At 40.9% G+C, this 13,545-nt stretch overlaps 1 protein-coding gene across 1 annotated transcript; it reads left to right on the forward strand.

Moving 5' to 3' along the window:
• Window positions 1-519: 519 nt before the first annotated feature.
• On the forward strand, window positions 520-11,067 carry inhbaa (inhibin subunit beta Aa). Its single transcript, XM_079805569.1, has 2 exons — window positions 520-1,396; window positions 8,358-11,067. Exons 1-2 carry the CDS (start codon window positions 997-999, stop codon window positions 9,128-9,130), a joined length of 1,173 nt encoding a protein of 390 aa, XP_079661695.1. The 5' UTR covers window positions 520-996; the 3' UTR covers window positions 9,131-11,067.
• The last annotated feature ends 2,478 nt before the right edge of the window (window positions 11,068-13,545 follow it).

The following is a 13,545-nucleotide window of genomic DNA, read 5'->3' on the forward strand; positions in this document are numbered from 1 at the left end:
GTCCTCTGCCAATTAAACAGGAAGTTATGCTTCCGGGCACTATGGTGAATCTGCACACAACATGTGTTACGGCAGTAAAGGGGAAGCATGGAATACTTAACGTGTGCCGCTTCAAAAGTGACGTCAAGACGTTGCCTCTTAAAGAATAAGGGAACTGTTCTTAAATGAGGAAAATTACCACGGGCAATCTCTAGTTGACCAGAATTGGCTAATACGTCTACGAGGAACTGCTATGTCACCTCACATCTCTCAAGTACTTTGAAATACCTTGGTTTGATTACTTGCCAGACCTGCTTTTCCTCATCCAGCTATTGAAATATAAACAAATTTTAGAGAGTTCGCTTCAAAACAGCAAGACTGTGAAAACTTACAAATGAATGAACCTAGAAGGGGAGGGAGCTCTGCACTTAACAGCAAATCACTTGTCATGTCTCTGAAGCAAATTCCACTACGTGGGTCTGTAAACCCTGCATGGGGAAGTTACCCTCCTACAAATAGAGGGAGCAAGAAGGAGGGGAGGGAGAGAGGAGGGAAGTATAATTACTGTGTAAGAGAGAGGAGCAAGAGCCAGCGAGAGAGTCCAGCCCACTTCAACAAAACCATTCAACTCCTGCACAGTGAGTAGTCCCAGACCTCTTACGAGCGCACTGCTTCCCTGGGGCACATCCAGAAGCCGACTGCCCATCCCATACAAACTTCCCAAGGACCTGGAGAGGGAGAAATCCACTGACAGAACTGTTCCTGCCTTCAGACCAGCATCTCTTCTCACAACTCACCAGCAAGGATTACACTTTTTCACCACTTTTTCTCCCCTAGTAGTTTAGCTCTTACTTTTTTGTTTTGTTTGTTTTTTGTCAGATTAAGCTCAACGACAGGCAGACAGACTTTACTCCCAGCTGTCGGACGGATTCTTGTCTTACTTTGAAAGGAACTTTTAAAGTAAGTTTTTTCACCACCCTCCAGCTCTCTTCAGCGACTGACACCTCTCGTTTAAGGATGTCCCCTCTCCCTCTGCTGAGCGGGATCTTCCTGCTGCTCATCCAGACCTGCTCCCTCAGTGCCATGGTCACCAAAGGGAGCCTGGCAACGAACGAACAGGCAGCCGCCACCGACTGTCCCTCCTGTGCGCTGGCACGGCTTCGGAAAGGTGAGGAAGAGGGAGCCCAGCAAGACGTGGTTGAGGCAGTGAAGAGACACATACTTAACATGCTGCACCTGCAAGAGCGCCCCAACATCACACACCCGGTGCCTCGCGCTGCTCTCCTCAATGCCATCCGCAAGGTACACGTGGGACGGGTGGCCAAGGACGGCAGTGTTCTGATTGAGGACGAGGCCAGCAACCGTCCCGAGTCTGAACAGACGGAACAGACGGAGATCATCACATTTGCTGAAGCCGGTGAGTTCCACATTTTGTACAAATTTGTCCTTCAATACTTTTAAGTAAATCGGTCAGTGGGATGTGTTTTATAAAGCTGTTCAACTTAATATCACCAGTTTGAAGAGTTCAGGGAAACCTGTTGCCACCGCGCTACGCTGCGGCAAATTCACTCCCCCCTCTCGAGGTTCCTGCAAACCTCCTGCTGCTTTAGGGAATCGGTAATTATCTGCGAGGGCCCCCCAGGCTTCTAGCCATAAGCCACTTCCCTGGGGACTGACAGCCTCCTATATGGCTTCCCTATGCGACTGGGTTGATAGAGAGATAAAAAAAAAAAAAAATCATAACACAGAGGAATAAAAAAGGCTTCTCCATATTATAGGAGAAAAAGAAGGCTGTTCAGTTACTGCCTTTGTGTCGGGTTTCAAAGGCAGTTGAAAGAGCATTGTCGGCTGCAGTGAGAGCTGTTCAAAGGTGCTGTCAAGCCCATGATGTGAGGAAAGATTGGGTTCTTCTCTGAGTCACACAGCTCAAACGGGTCATGAGTGACACAGAGCCGCGGCGTGCTGCAGGAGCTCTCAACAGATGTGTCAGACCTAAAAAGCAGCAAACAGAGCAATTGCATTGCTTGCCTGAAAGATGAATGTTTCATGCTTTTAGGGAGCTGAGACTGTAACACTGCAGCCTTGTGGAGAGAATGATTATTCGGAATGACATTCAGTTTTATGCATTTTTAAAACGAATAGGTATTGAAGAGACTAGTCAGGAAATAAATCATTGCATGAAATAAGCTGAAACTCTATTTGAGTCCAACACAACAAGGGCATTCTTCATGCAATGTTTCTCACATTTTTGACCAATACATTTTGCGTGAGTTCCCCCACCCCAGCCATTCATGAATACTGCAAAATCATCTCCTAAAGACGCCATTCACAATTACATATTTACAATTAGAAAAGGTATATTCACTATGGAGGCTCTAAGATCGTTCTCCCCACATCTGGAAATCGGAAAAATTCCCTGATATTTACTGATTTTTCATGACCGTGAGAACTCTTTTTATGAGAACCATTCCCTGATAATCTTCTGGTGCCAGACTACAGCTTGTCACATTATAAAACAAATTCAGATCATGCTTAAGTGATGACAAAAACATAGTTATGAAACACTAAATCTGTTAGTAATCAAAACTATATCAAACTTTTATTATGTGGACTGTTAGTGCAAGTATTTATTCCCTCAGTGTCAGACACATCTATTTGTTTTCAATGGGCGCTTGATGTATTGACTGAGGGGGAGATGAACGGTCCCTCATGAATAAATCAGGATTGCAAGCTCTCATTCATCTGCTCACATTGCAAGATTGCTGACCTGAAATGGAACACACCAAACACATGGTACATCCTAGCTCAATTTCTGTTAATATACTTTTCTATTATATGTCCTGTTTACCTCTATCACTTGACATTTCAGAGGAACTAAAGAAACCCACATTAATATATTTACATAAATAGTAGGCTACAAATCAGATCAGATCATCCGTCTTGTTATTATTATAAGTATTGGGTGGAGTCTTTGCATTATTGAGGTTATTGTGACTGTGTGAATTAATTATTATTAAGTCAAATAAAACTTGACCAACCCAAAACGCATTAAAGATTCATATCTTCACTTCACGTGCTATCGGAAATGTCCTACTTCCCACTTCATGTCAAATTTTCGCATTCAAATTTTGACTTGAGAGTCCAATTTTTAACTAGTTTTTTTAACGATAATTCCGATAGCCATTCCGATAAATCGTAATATTACAGAAGATTTCCTCACCTTCTTCCCCCATACCATCGCAGTATTATTGAACAGACATCTCGCGATAATCGGTTCTTACGGGCCTGCTCGAATTCCATTCTCGCGTCTGCCGCGAAATACCGCGTTCGGTTGCATCCGATCTGCTTTCCAAAAAAAGTCTCCAAAATAGAGCTGTTCTCCAAATCCACCACAAGGGAGAATTCCAGCAGATGTAAACAGGCTAACAGAACACATAAACATACATATAAACATATATTTGGGATAAAAATAGATGCTTTTGTAACTCCCAAGATCTTGGAATATTGACTTATAAGTCCCCCATTGTTAAAGATCATGCTTACATGATTGACAAAAACCTAGTCTGCATTATTAAGTCTGCAGTGTGGCACCAGGTAATATTTTTTGGCTTGGCATCACATGCAGAGACATAACTGTAATTATATTGATTTACTAAATACCGTAATGCATAGTTCTTCATGGTGTTTATTTCTTACTGGTATGATTTTTAAGACACATGTTGCTGCACTGCATCACTGTAATGTTGCGTTAAGTGGGTTGTTTAGACAACTGTAATTATGTGTATGATGTAAGTCTTAGACTTCTACACTATCTGTCTGAAATCTTGTCCAAGAATCTGCCATCGTATATATTTTATGAATATACATTTCTTAATGATCAAAGGCTGAAATGTTTTCGATAATAATAAGCGGCTGCTGTTAGATAAAACTGGCTTGAAAATTACACAACAATTCGTTCTCTGACAATATTTTATTCAGAATGTTAAATAAAGATTTCTGGTTAGTTTATAGTTCCAGTGTGTTGTCCTTTTAAGATATCAGTTTGCAGATAAAAGGACTACAGAGTCTAAGGCATACTGTTTTTAAAGTAGGACATTGTTGCTTAAACCATTATCTCTGACATATAGCATGCTGGGTGAATGAACGCTACATGGTAAGACTGATTGCTCTCGATTTATATGTGTAGCCTGAAGCCATGTGCAATCAGTGCTTGTGTATTTGCATGACTGCAAATACTTTTAGTCTGCAGACTTTCAGGCACTAGTAAACGGTGAGACAGCCTTTCTATCTAATACAAAGACTAACAAATGCTTTTTAAAGCAACCATATCTAGAGAATTTGCTCTTTCCTAGACACTGTTACTGCTAAATTTTGAGAGTGCAACAGAGGTCATTGATAAAATTCAGTCAAGCTTTCTCCAAAAGTTTCTTTTCCATCAAAAGTTGCAAGATGGATAGCCTTTGCTTCCATAGAAAAGAAAACGATTTAATAGATGCAGAGACTTATAAATATTATATATACAAAAGTGAATTACGCTGAAGCCATGTGCAGAGTCTTCAAACAGAAGGCACGTTGATGATATCACTGTGGATGAAGTGAGTGTGTGTGGGCGTTCGGTGTTTGGCCTTTCTGATGTCATTCAGGCGTGCAGGTTGCATATGCAAAGCTTGACATGTTCTGAAACAATGACTCAATATTTACTTCTTTTCCTCGTTTTGATCTCCTCCTACTTGCAAAGTAATTTATCACAAGGAAAGCCCTGTAATCACTCCCTGCAGTAATGGTCACAGCAAAAGAAAAGAAGACGTCCTAATTTTTCATGTGCAAGCAGTTATTTTTGCCAGATCAAATATTGATTTATTTGCTTAAAAGCTGAAGGCTTCCTTCCTTACATATAAAGAATCTCTATTTCAAGGCAATGGGAATAAAATAGCCTAATTCCAAAGTATCTTTGTCTTATTTGGGGGCTACATGGCCAGCTTGCCAAACCTTACATATTACAAAGCCACAAAGTATCTCCTTTAAACACTATCCAGATTCGAGTACCACATTAGAAAGCCTCCTTGTTAGCCGAGGATCCCTTAGCATTAGTGTGGTCAAAAAAACACTTTCTCAGGTTGCAGGGTACTTCACTGCTCATGACATTTTGTAATATGCCACTTAAAGCTTTCTTGGCTTCAAGGTACAGTAGTGTAGTGAAGAAAGGATGCTGCAGCATCATGCCAACTGTGGTCATTTATTACTCTGACAGCTGATGGATCATCCAAACCTGTTCGTGAGAGTGGGTTATTACTTGCAGATGCAGGCTTGGTAGAAGAGCAGCAAGCATCTCAAATCTACGTCCAACCTTGAATCCTGAAAAATCAATCAGATAAACAAGTAAAATATGAATTGCAACTCCCTGCATAGATTAGATTGTCCCTCATGTTTTGTTAGGCCGCAGTTTGTCTGCTCATATTGAAAGTCCATGTCCTTCAGTTTTCCAGCATGGCCTTGAGCCATTTTCCACAAAGGTTAGTAGGGGGGAGGCAGCAGTAACTCTCCTCGTTACCCTCCTGGTTCCCTGGGAGCTGCACTGGCCTGCAGGGGCTGGCTGAAGCTGGTGATTCTTTGCCGCTAGATGGGGTGCCTGACTTAGATGGGGGCAGTAAATCAGGCCCGCTGTTGGTGCCTGAAATGCCTGTGGGTGATGAGGACCAGATAAAGAGGCTACAAGGCCGTTTGGGGAAGAACATAACAGGCATGCTTGGCCTTTACGGCACGAGGTGTGGTATCGTGAAACGGCTCGCCGGCGTTAAGAACCCTCGCCTGAGAATGTATACAAGACTCTACAGTGTTATGGTTGGGAAATAAGCTTTAATTGCACTTTTTGTTTGTTTGCTTCTCATGCTGGGATGTAGAAAAGGCCATGAATGCTGTTGCAGCAACATGAACTGAAAGGAATTCTAGTGGTTTGTGGTCTATTCAGTGACATTATAATGTCAAGGGATGTTTTATGATTTCAGTATTGGTCTCTGTTGTATATTTTCTCTTGGAACACCTCCGCTGCATTCATTACGGACCATATTTATGTGGGTTAGTATCCAACCTTGTGTACAATTTCTGAGATTTTGAGTCTCCCTTTAAATGCATTCAGGCAATAATTGACAATTGTTTGAAATATGTGAATATCATTACAGCTCACAGTGCGCTCTAGCGCAAGAGTTTAGTCTGTAGAATCCATCCTTGCTGCTGACGGGACTGTGTTTGAAATATGTTGCATAACAGGCGAGGAACTCAAATCATTCACTCCCACACACCATTAAAAGAGTCAGATTTCCACCCTCAGACTTTTATTTCTAATTTAATATCTTGTTGGGTCAAAGAAGAAAATGGGCCACGAATCTTTAATTCCCAAAGCGATCCAGGAAGTGTTTTCATGTTAGCACCTAGAAGCACCGTGAGCACTGGCCTTGAAACAATAACTGTTGCCGAGTTGTCAGCAAGACCTAGAGAATATACATCAAGCTCTCTTGTGTTTCGTTATGTGAATGGATGCTTCGTTCCACTTGATCCATTAAGCACCTGTTAGCGCTGTACTCTTTGAACTAGCGTGTGTGTTCTGTGCGGAAAGACTGTTGCCTTTAATCAGCATTGTCAACAAATTAGCCAAAGATAAATAGTGCGTTCTATAACAGTTATAACCGGGAAGAGTACAAACAAACTTCATGCAAAGAGGCGTGTTTGAACAACCTTTCAGGTTGCGGAGCTCTTTACTGCAAAAGCATTCTTTTAGCTTCAAGCACTGGGGCATTGCAAGCCATACAATATGACAGGAGGCCAACAAGGAGATGAAAGAGGCTGATTCCCCCTAAGGTAAACCAGATAGAAAAGAGGATTATAGAACACATTAACTAAAGCCATGTTTAAAGAGGAGTGGACATACCCCCGTCCCCCCAACAAATACACTTAAGTTCCCAGGTGACTCTTTACTTCAGCCACCCGCCCCTTTTGAAGACAGGGACAGGGGGAGGGGAGGAATGTGTAAATGTTATTCTCCATCTTTGTGTGCAGGACAGCTGTGCAAACTCTGCCCTTGCGGTAAAATTGGTGTTTATTGTTGAGGGATTACCGCATGGCTCTTTAGTCTTTCTCTTCAAATTTCCAAATTTCTCTTTGCTCTCCAGCAAATATATTCAGAAGCATGGAGAGTTGCGAAGCTCCAGTGGTGATCTTTCTTCTTTGGGCCTGGGCCTCGGCTCTGGAGGGGCAGTTGAAGGGTTTACTCAGCTTAGCGAATGCTAACAATACTTGATTCTTTCACTGGGTGCAGATTAAAAGGGAAACAATGCATTAGCCACTACTGGAAAAAAAGCCTGCGTTTGTGAAGCTCGACCGTGTTTGGACAGATGGGTTTGGGCCAGGGATCCTTAAATACACTCTCGCACACATACACACTTGTAGCTTGACGCCATTGTTATTACGTCGCAACCCTTGTGGTAGGTGAAAGATGTGCAATATTTTTCCAGAGCGTATTGCTTAATGCCTGTTGCAAGAGGCTTCTTCTTATTAGCCATGACATGCAATAATCATTGTGCATGCCAAACCTTTGGTAGGTGGCCACTTTTACAAGAACTCAGCTACAGTACAAGTAAGCAACCGTCAGCTAAACCAGCCAGTAATAATGTCCCAACAAAGGTTTAGTGGCTTAAAAACGGGTTGAGTCAGTAAATTGGGAGGATTTGTTTGGAAGTTCCCAAATGATCCGTGAACTGAAATTTTCCAGAGGCCTTGCCTCTGTCTATAACACGGTGGGAATCAAAGCCAGAGGGAATAGTCTTTTACAATCCAATGAGACAGCAAGCCACATGCCACATCACTGCTTCCAGCTGCATGCTGTATGCTGTCATGGCCATTATGTCTTACCCTGCGTTCAACAAAAACTCGTTCCAGGCGACTGAGCAGACTCTTAATTGCTGAGTTAACTACCAGGAGAGGTGATGGAGTTGGTTTAAAGTCTTGTCGAAACCCTCAATTATTTCAATTCCAAGGTGGTACAGGAAGAACCAGGTGGGAGGAGGGATTGTTTGTTTGCGAGTGTGCGTATAGGAACAGCTGATTCACATCTTGCATTTGACGTGCAGGAAAAGGATGCACGACTGCATGCTTCTATGCGATTTATTAATAGTCGCAGGAAACAGAAGGAAACCTTGAAAAACTGGTCACTGTTGGCACAAAGCTAAACCGTTCCACTGATGCCACCACTCCCAGTGTCAGCTCTGATGTGGCTGTCTGCAAAGTCAACCAGAGCCTCGGGCTAAAGTGAAATGCAAGTACAATAACAAAAGATCAGGATATTTGACTAATCTCTGATGTTTCTTTCTCTTCCTGTCCCACAGGTGAAGCTCCAGGCTTTGTCAACTTTCTCATCTCCAAGGAAGGCGGGGAGATGTCCTTAGTGGAGCAAGCCAACGTCTGGATCTTTCTTCGACTTCCGAAGGGCAACCGCACCCGTGCTAACGTCACCATCCGGCTGCTCCTGCAACAGGGCACGGGGGAGAAGGTTCTGGCTGAGAAATCGGTGGACACGCGGCGCAGCGGCTGGCATACGTTTCCTGTGTCGGCCAGTGTGCAAGCGCTGTTGCAACGCGGGGGCAGCACGTTGAGCCTGCGCGTCTCCTGCCCGCTGTGTGCTGATGCCCGGGCCACACCGATACTCGTGACTCCGGGAGGCGGCGAACGCGAGCAATCCCACCGGCCGTTCCTCATGGCCGTGGTGCGGCAGATGGACGATCTGTCCCTAAGGAGACGTCGCAAAAGAGGTCTCGAATGCGACGGAAAGGTACGCGTCTGCTGCAAGCGGCAATTCTATGTAAACTTCAAGGACATCGGCTGGAACGACTGGATCATCGCACCCTCAGGGTATCACGCCAACTACTGCGAAGGCGACTGTCCCAGCCACGTCGCGAGCATCACCGGCAACTCGCTGTCCTTCCACTCCACGGTCATCAACCACTACCGCATGCGAGGGTACAGTCCCTTCAACAACATCAAGTCTTGCTGCGTGCCGACTCGCCTGCGAGCCATGTCCATGCTCTACTACAACGAGGAGCAGAAAATCGTCAAAAAGGACATCCAGAACATGATTGTAGAAGAATGCGGCTGCTCGTAAGAGCGCTGCGAGAAGAGGAAGGGTAGGAAGGGAGAGACAGCGCAGCAAGGGTGGGTGGTAGGGGCAAGAACTTCAGCCCCAAAACGAATGAAAAAGAAGAGATCCAGAGGGAGGAGAGGAGAGGAGAGGAGGGCTCCTCTATCTCTATCTCACTGCCTCAAGACAAACTCTCGCGTAGACAGGCCTCTCTTTCTCTCGACCACTTGTGCGTGGTCATCTTAGAATCCAATGGGTATCACGTTACAATGGGTATCTGTAACTCAGAGTAATCTCTGTGGCACTTTCAAAAGAGAAAAGAAATATAATATATTTTTGTTACAAAGCAAAGGGAGCAAGGTCAGAGAGTATTTATGCGGCCTATTTTGCAGCGCGAACATGCACTGCAGGAAGAGAGATCACGTAGATGAGGTGCCTGAAAAAGAAAATCTCAAAACTATGCAACTTGTCAAGTATTATGATATATTTTTCATCAAGGTGTTGTTTTGTTTCTTATCTATTTACTTTTACAAACTACAAAAAAAGTTAACGTTTGTTGACTTTTTATACCTTGTACGTATGTTCTATGTTTGTTGTGTGTGTACAAAAGTGTGTGTATGTACAGTCTGCCTATGGGAGTATTCGTATACGTATGTGTGCATGTCTGTTCGTGTGTGTTGTTGAGAGATACTTGAAAGAAGTTTGACGGGCTGCTGGAACCAAACATTTCTCTATATTATTATTCTAATTATTCTGACTATTGTTGATAATGTTATTATTTTGTTTTTGATTTCTGTACATCTTTTTTTTTGTTATCTTAAAATGAGACGTTAAAACGTTTACAGTTTTGCACTATATCGACATTTTGATCAGCGTAGCCACATATACAAATATGTTTATAGAGAAAGACTAGAAGCACTTCAGAACAGACGTACCTACATAGCATGAGTCTAACAAACGAGATTGTTAAAAATAAACGGAAGGTTTGAGGGGAAGGCACTACATCAGAGGACCATGTATACACGTGCATTTTACAAAATAGTGTTTTGGATTTTTACTCAACACCAAAGAATTTCCTTTAGCGTTGCCTACCATATTAGGCTGTCTCCGAACAGTTGTTCAGAAGATACCAATATGTCTTTCAGAAGGTTGCTTTGTTCTCCCTACAAAGATGTCCAGGTTAGCAAACCGAAAGACCTTTAAAACGGTTCCTCAGTGTCCCACAGCGGCTCACTCCTGTGTGTGCTTTTGCACTGCTGCACAGTCCATGCGTGACTGGCCATCTAAATGGTTAAAACAGCACTTAAACCAACCTTTTAAAGTTTGTTTTTAATTATGAATTGTTACAAAAGTGAATGTGCAGCATTGATATTTAATGACTTGGGAGATTAATTACTATTTAGACATTTAAAAAAACATTTCCACCAAATATTAAAAGGATCTTCAATGATCAAAAAAAAAAAAAAAAGTTTTTTGTTTTGCAGATGTTAATATTTCCGCTTCCCAACACAAAATATTTTACCACTGTGCAATGTTGAAAAAAAAATGAAGCAATTTGGGAAAAGAGCAGAAAATAAAGGAAAAATAAATTTTGTGTTACATTTGGACTAAGAAACATTTACTTTTTTTTCAGTATGTTCCTGATGGGAATGCAAACAAAAAATACTATTAAAATGGAAAAGAAAAATACAAATTCAGAAAAAAATATATAAAAGAAAGACATGTTGTATATGTTTTGTTTGTCTGTTTGTTTGTTATTAAAAAATAATTGACACTGAAATAAGTGGACTAAGAATAAAAAATATATTTTTTATTCTGTATATATGGAAATCAAGATACCAATATGTTGCATTGCTTTGTTGTACAAATCAAAAATGTGCTTGTGGCTATTTTTTTTAACCTAATTTATTCTACAGTATTTTGTCCTTTGCTTCACCATTAAAGTTAAAAGGTTGTACACTAAAACAGATGAGAAAAGTGTTGGTTGTAATTTCTTGCACAAACACACACACGCACGCACACACACACACACACACACACACGTTGTGTTTTCATGTTTTATGGGGACTTTCCATAGACATAATGATTTTTATACTGAACAAACCGTATATCTCTCAACCCTAACCCTACCCATCACAGAAAAACTTTCTGCATTTTTCAAAAACATCACTTAACATGATTTATAAGCTGTTTTCCTCATGGGGACCAAAAAATGTCCCCACAAGGATAAGGATTTCAGATATTGCCATCTTTATGGAGACATTTTGTCCCTAATGTAGGGTTTACCTGAACCACACACACACACACACACGCATGTGTTTGTTTTACTATTAGCGAGGACATTGCATAGACTTCCATTGATTTTTATATCAGTTTAATAATATTTTAATATTGCCCTAACCCAGCCCTAATCCTACCCATCACAGAAACATATGCAAAACACTAGATTTACATAAAAACATGTTTTGGTTAATGTATAAGCCTTTATAACACATGAGGACCAGTAAACTCTCCTCAGGATATTTCACTATTACTATATACAACTTACAAGAATAGTTAAACAAGTGCACATATATACTATATATTTTAAGACACACGAGATACTGCAGAAATTATAAAATAAAAATGTGCTTGAAAATAAAAAATTATACTGACAAAGCACAAGCCCTACTCTATTACAGGCCTTGTCAACGAGGGAACAATTTACAAGACCATTATGAACAGAAAAAGGGCGCATGCCTTGTCCATTTCAAAAATAATCCCAACACCCACCTTGGAAATGTCCAAAAACCACCTAAGAGAAGACTAGAAGAAAAAAGGACGACAGTTTGCATGTTAAATTATGATTATCGGGACAGAGAACCAGATGGCGTCTATATAAAGCATGTTGCATGCAGAGGTTTCAGTTAAATCATGGTGGTTTTGGAGGAGGTGGACCAGCCATCATGAACCATTACTGGTGTATGACACATAACCACAGTGTCCCCCTAAGACGCATGCAAACACACGTGCAAGAAAACATCAACAGCCTCACAAACTTCAGACACTTGAGATGCATTTCACACACCTCCTCTCTCCTAAAATGAAAAAGGTACTAGTTTAGATGACATAAAGTAGTGTCAGAGAGTTCCTGGTTGAAACAGAGCTGTCTCTGGCTAATGACAGAGAGCAACGAACGGCTGGCAGTGATAATAATTCAGTAGCAAGCGATCAAAGAGTGTCAGCGACCGCATGCAGGAGCTCCTTCTGAAGAGCCCGAGTCTGCGGCCAGAAGACCAGAGGATGGTCATTCATTTGAAAGGCACATTTTTTTTTTAAATAGTAGAGCTTGCTAAGGTAAGCATTGGGGCATTGTGCACTGTTTTCGAGGGGGCACCAGTCCTGGTTTCTCAAGACATGACCAAAGAAAAAAGATGTATTTTTTTACTTTTCAAGTTAGAGGTACAGCTTCTGATCAGCATGAAAGGAAAGCTGGGTTTAATCCGCTTTTATATAAGCAAGTGTAACAGCCGCTGAAACTTGACAGCCAGTGATCACAATGTACTTTTTGTTCCATGGAAAAGTCACTATAGATTTAAGTGACATGCATGTATGTATATGATGACAGAATTTCAAGTTTAAAGCAAATTATTTATGGAACGTGCAACATGAATCGATTGAAACGGATTTAGACATGTGAATGTAATAATGTTTTTTTGTTGTTGTTTCTTTTAAAGTAAAAACTTAAAAGGTATACAAATATTTTGATGTTGCATTTAGTTACATATTGCTCAAAAATACAAGATACTTAGTTAAGATGCATAATTAAATGTTTTAATTGGCTACAAACAAAAGTACCAAACTCAGAGTGTTCATTAACAGTATATTTCTGCAAAGACAAAGGTATTTACAACTTGTTTTTACTTCTAAGCAAAGAACGAAAAAGAGCTTCAACAGAAATGTATGGAAGCTTGTTTTCGCCACAGAATATATTTTTAAAAGGTAATTGTGACTTTTTATTTCACAGTCAGAATTGTGAGATATAAAGTCAGAATTGTGTGATATAAAGTCAGAATTGTGAAATATAAAGCCAAAATTGTGAGATATGAGGTCAGAATTGTGAGATAGTCAGAATTGTGAGATATAAAGTCAGAATTGAGATATTAAGTCAGAATTGTAAGATATAAAGTCAGAATTGTGAGATATAAAGTCAGAATTGTGAGATATAAAGTCAGAATTGTGAAATATAAAGTCAAAATTGTGAGATATGAGGTCAGAATTGTGAGATAGTCAGAATTATGAGATATAAAGTCAGAATTGAGATATTAAGTCAGAATTGTAAGATATAAAGTCAGAATTGTGAGATAGTCAGAATTATGAGAATAAAGTCAGAATTGAGATATTAAGTCAGAATTGTGAGATATAAAGTCAAAATTGTGAGCTATTAAGTCAGAATTGTG

Source organism: Gobio gobio (genome assembly GCF_949357685.1).
Source record: "Gobio gobio genome assembly, chromosome: 23".
Taxonomy (NCBI): domain Eukaryota; kingdom Metazoa; phylum Chordata; class Actinopteri; order Cypriniformes; family Gobionidae; genus Gobio; species Gobio gobio.

Coding starts and splice junctions, on each gene's coding strand:
- inhbaa (XM_079805569.1), top strand. CDS start 997: ATGTCCCCTCTCCCTCTGCTGAGCGGGATCTTCCTGCTGCTCATCCAG. Junction 1,397..8,357: donor CATCACATTTGCTGAAGCCG/GTGAGTTCCACA, acceptor CCTGTCCCACAG/GTGAAGCTCCAGGCTTTGTC.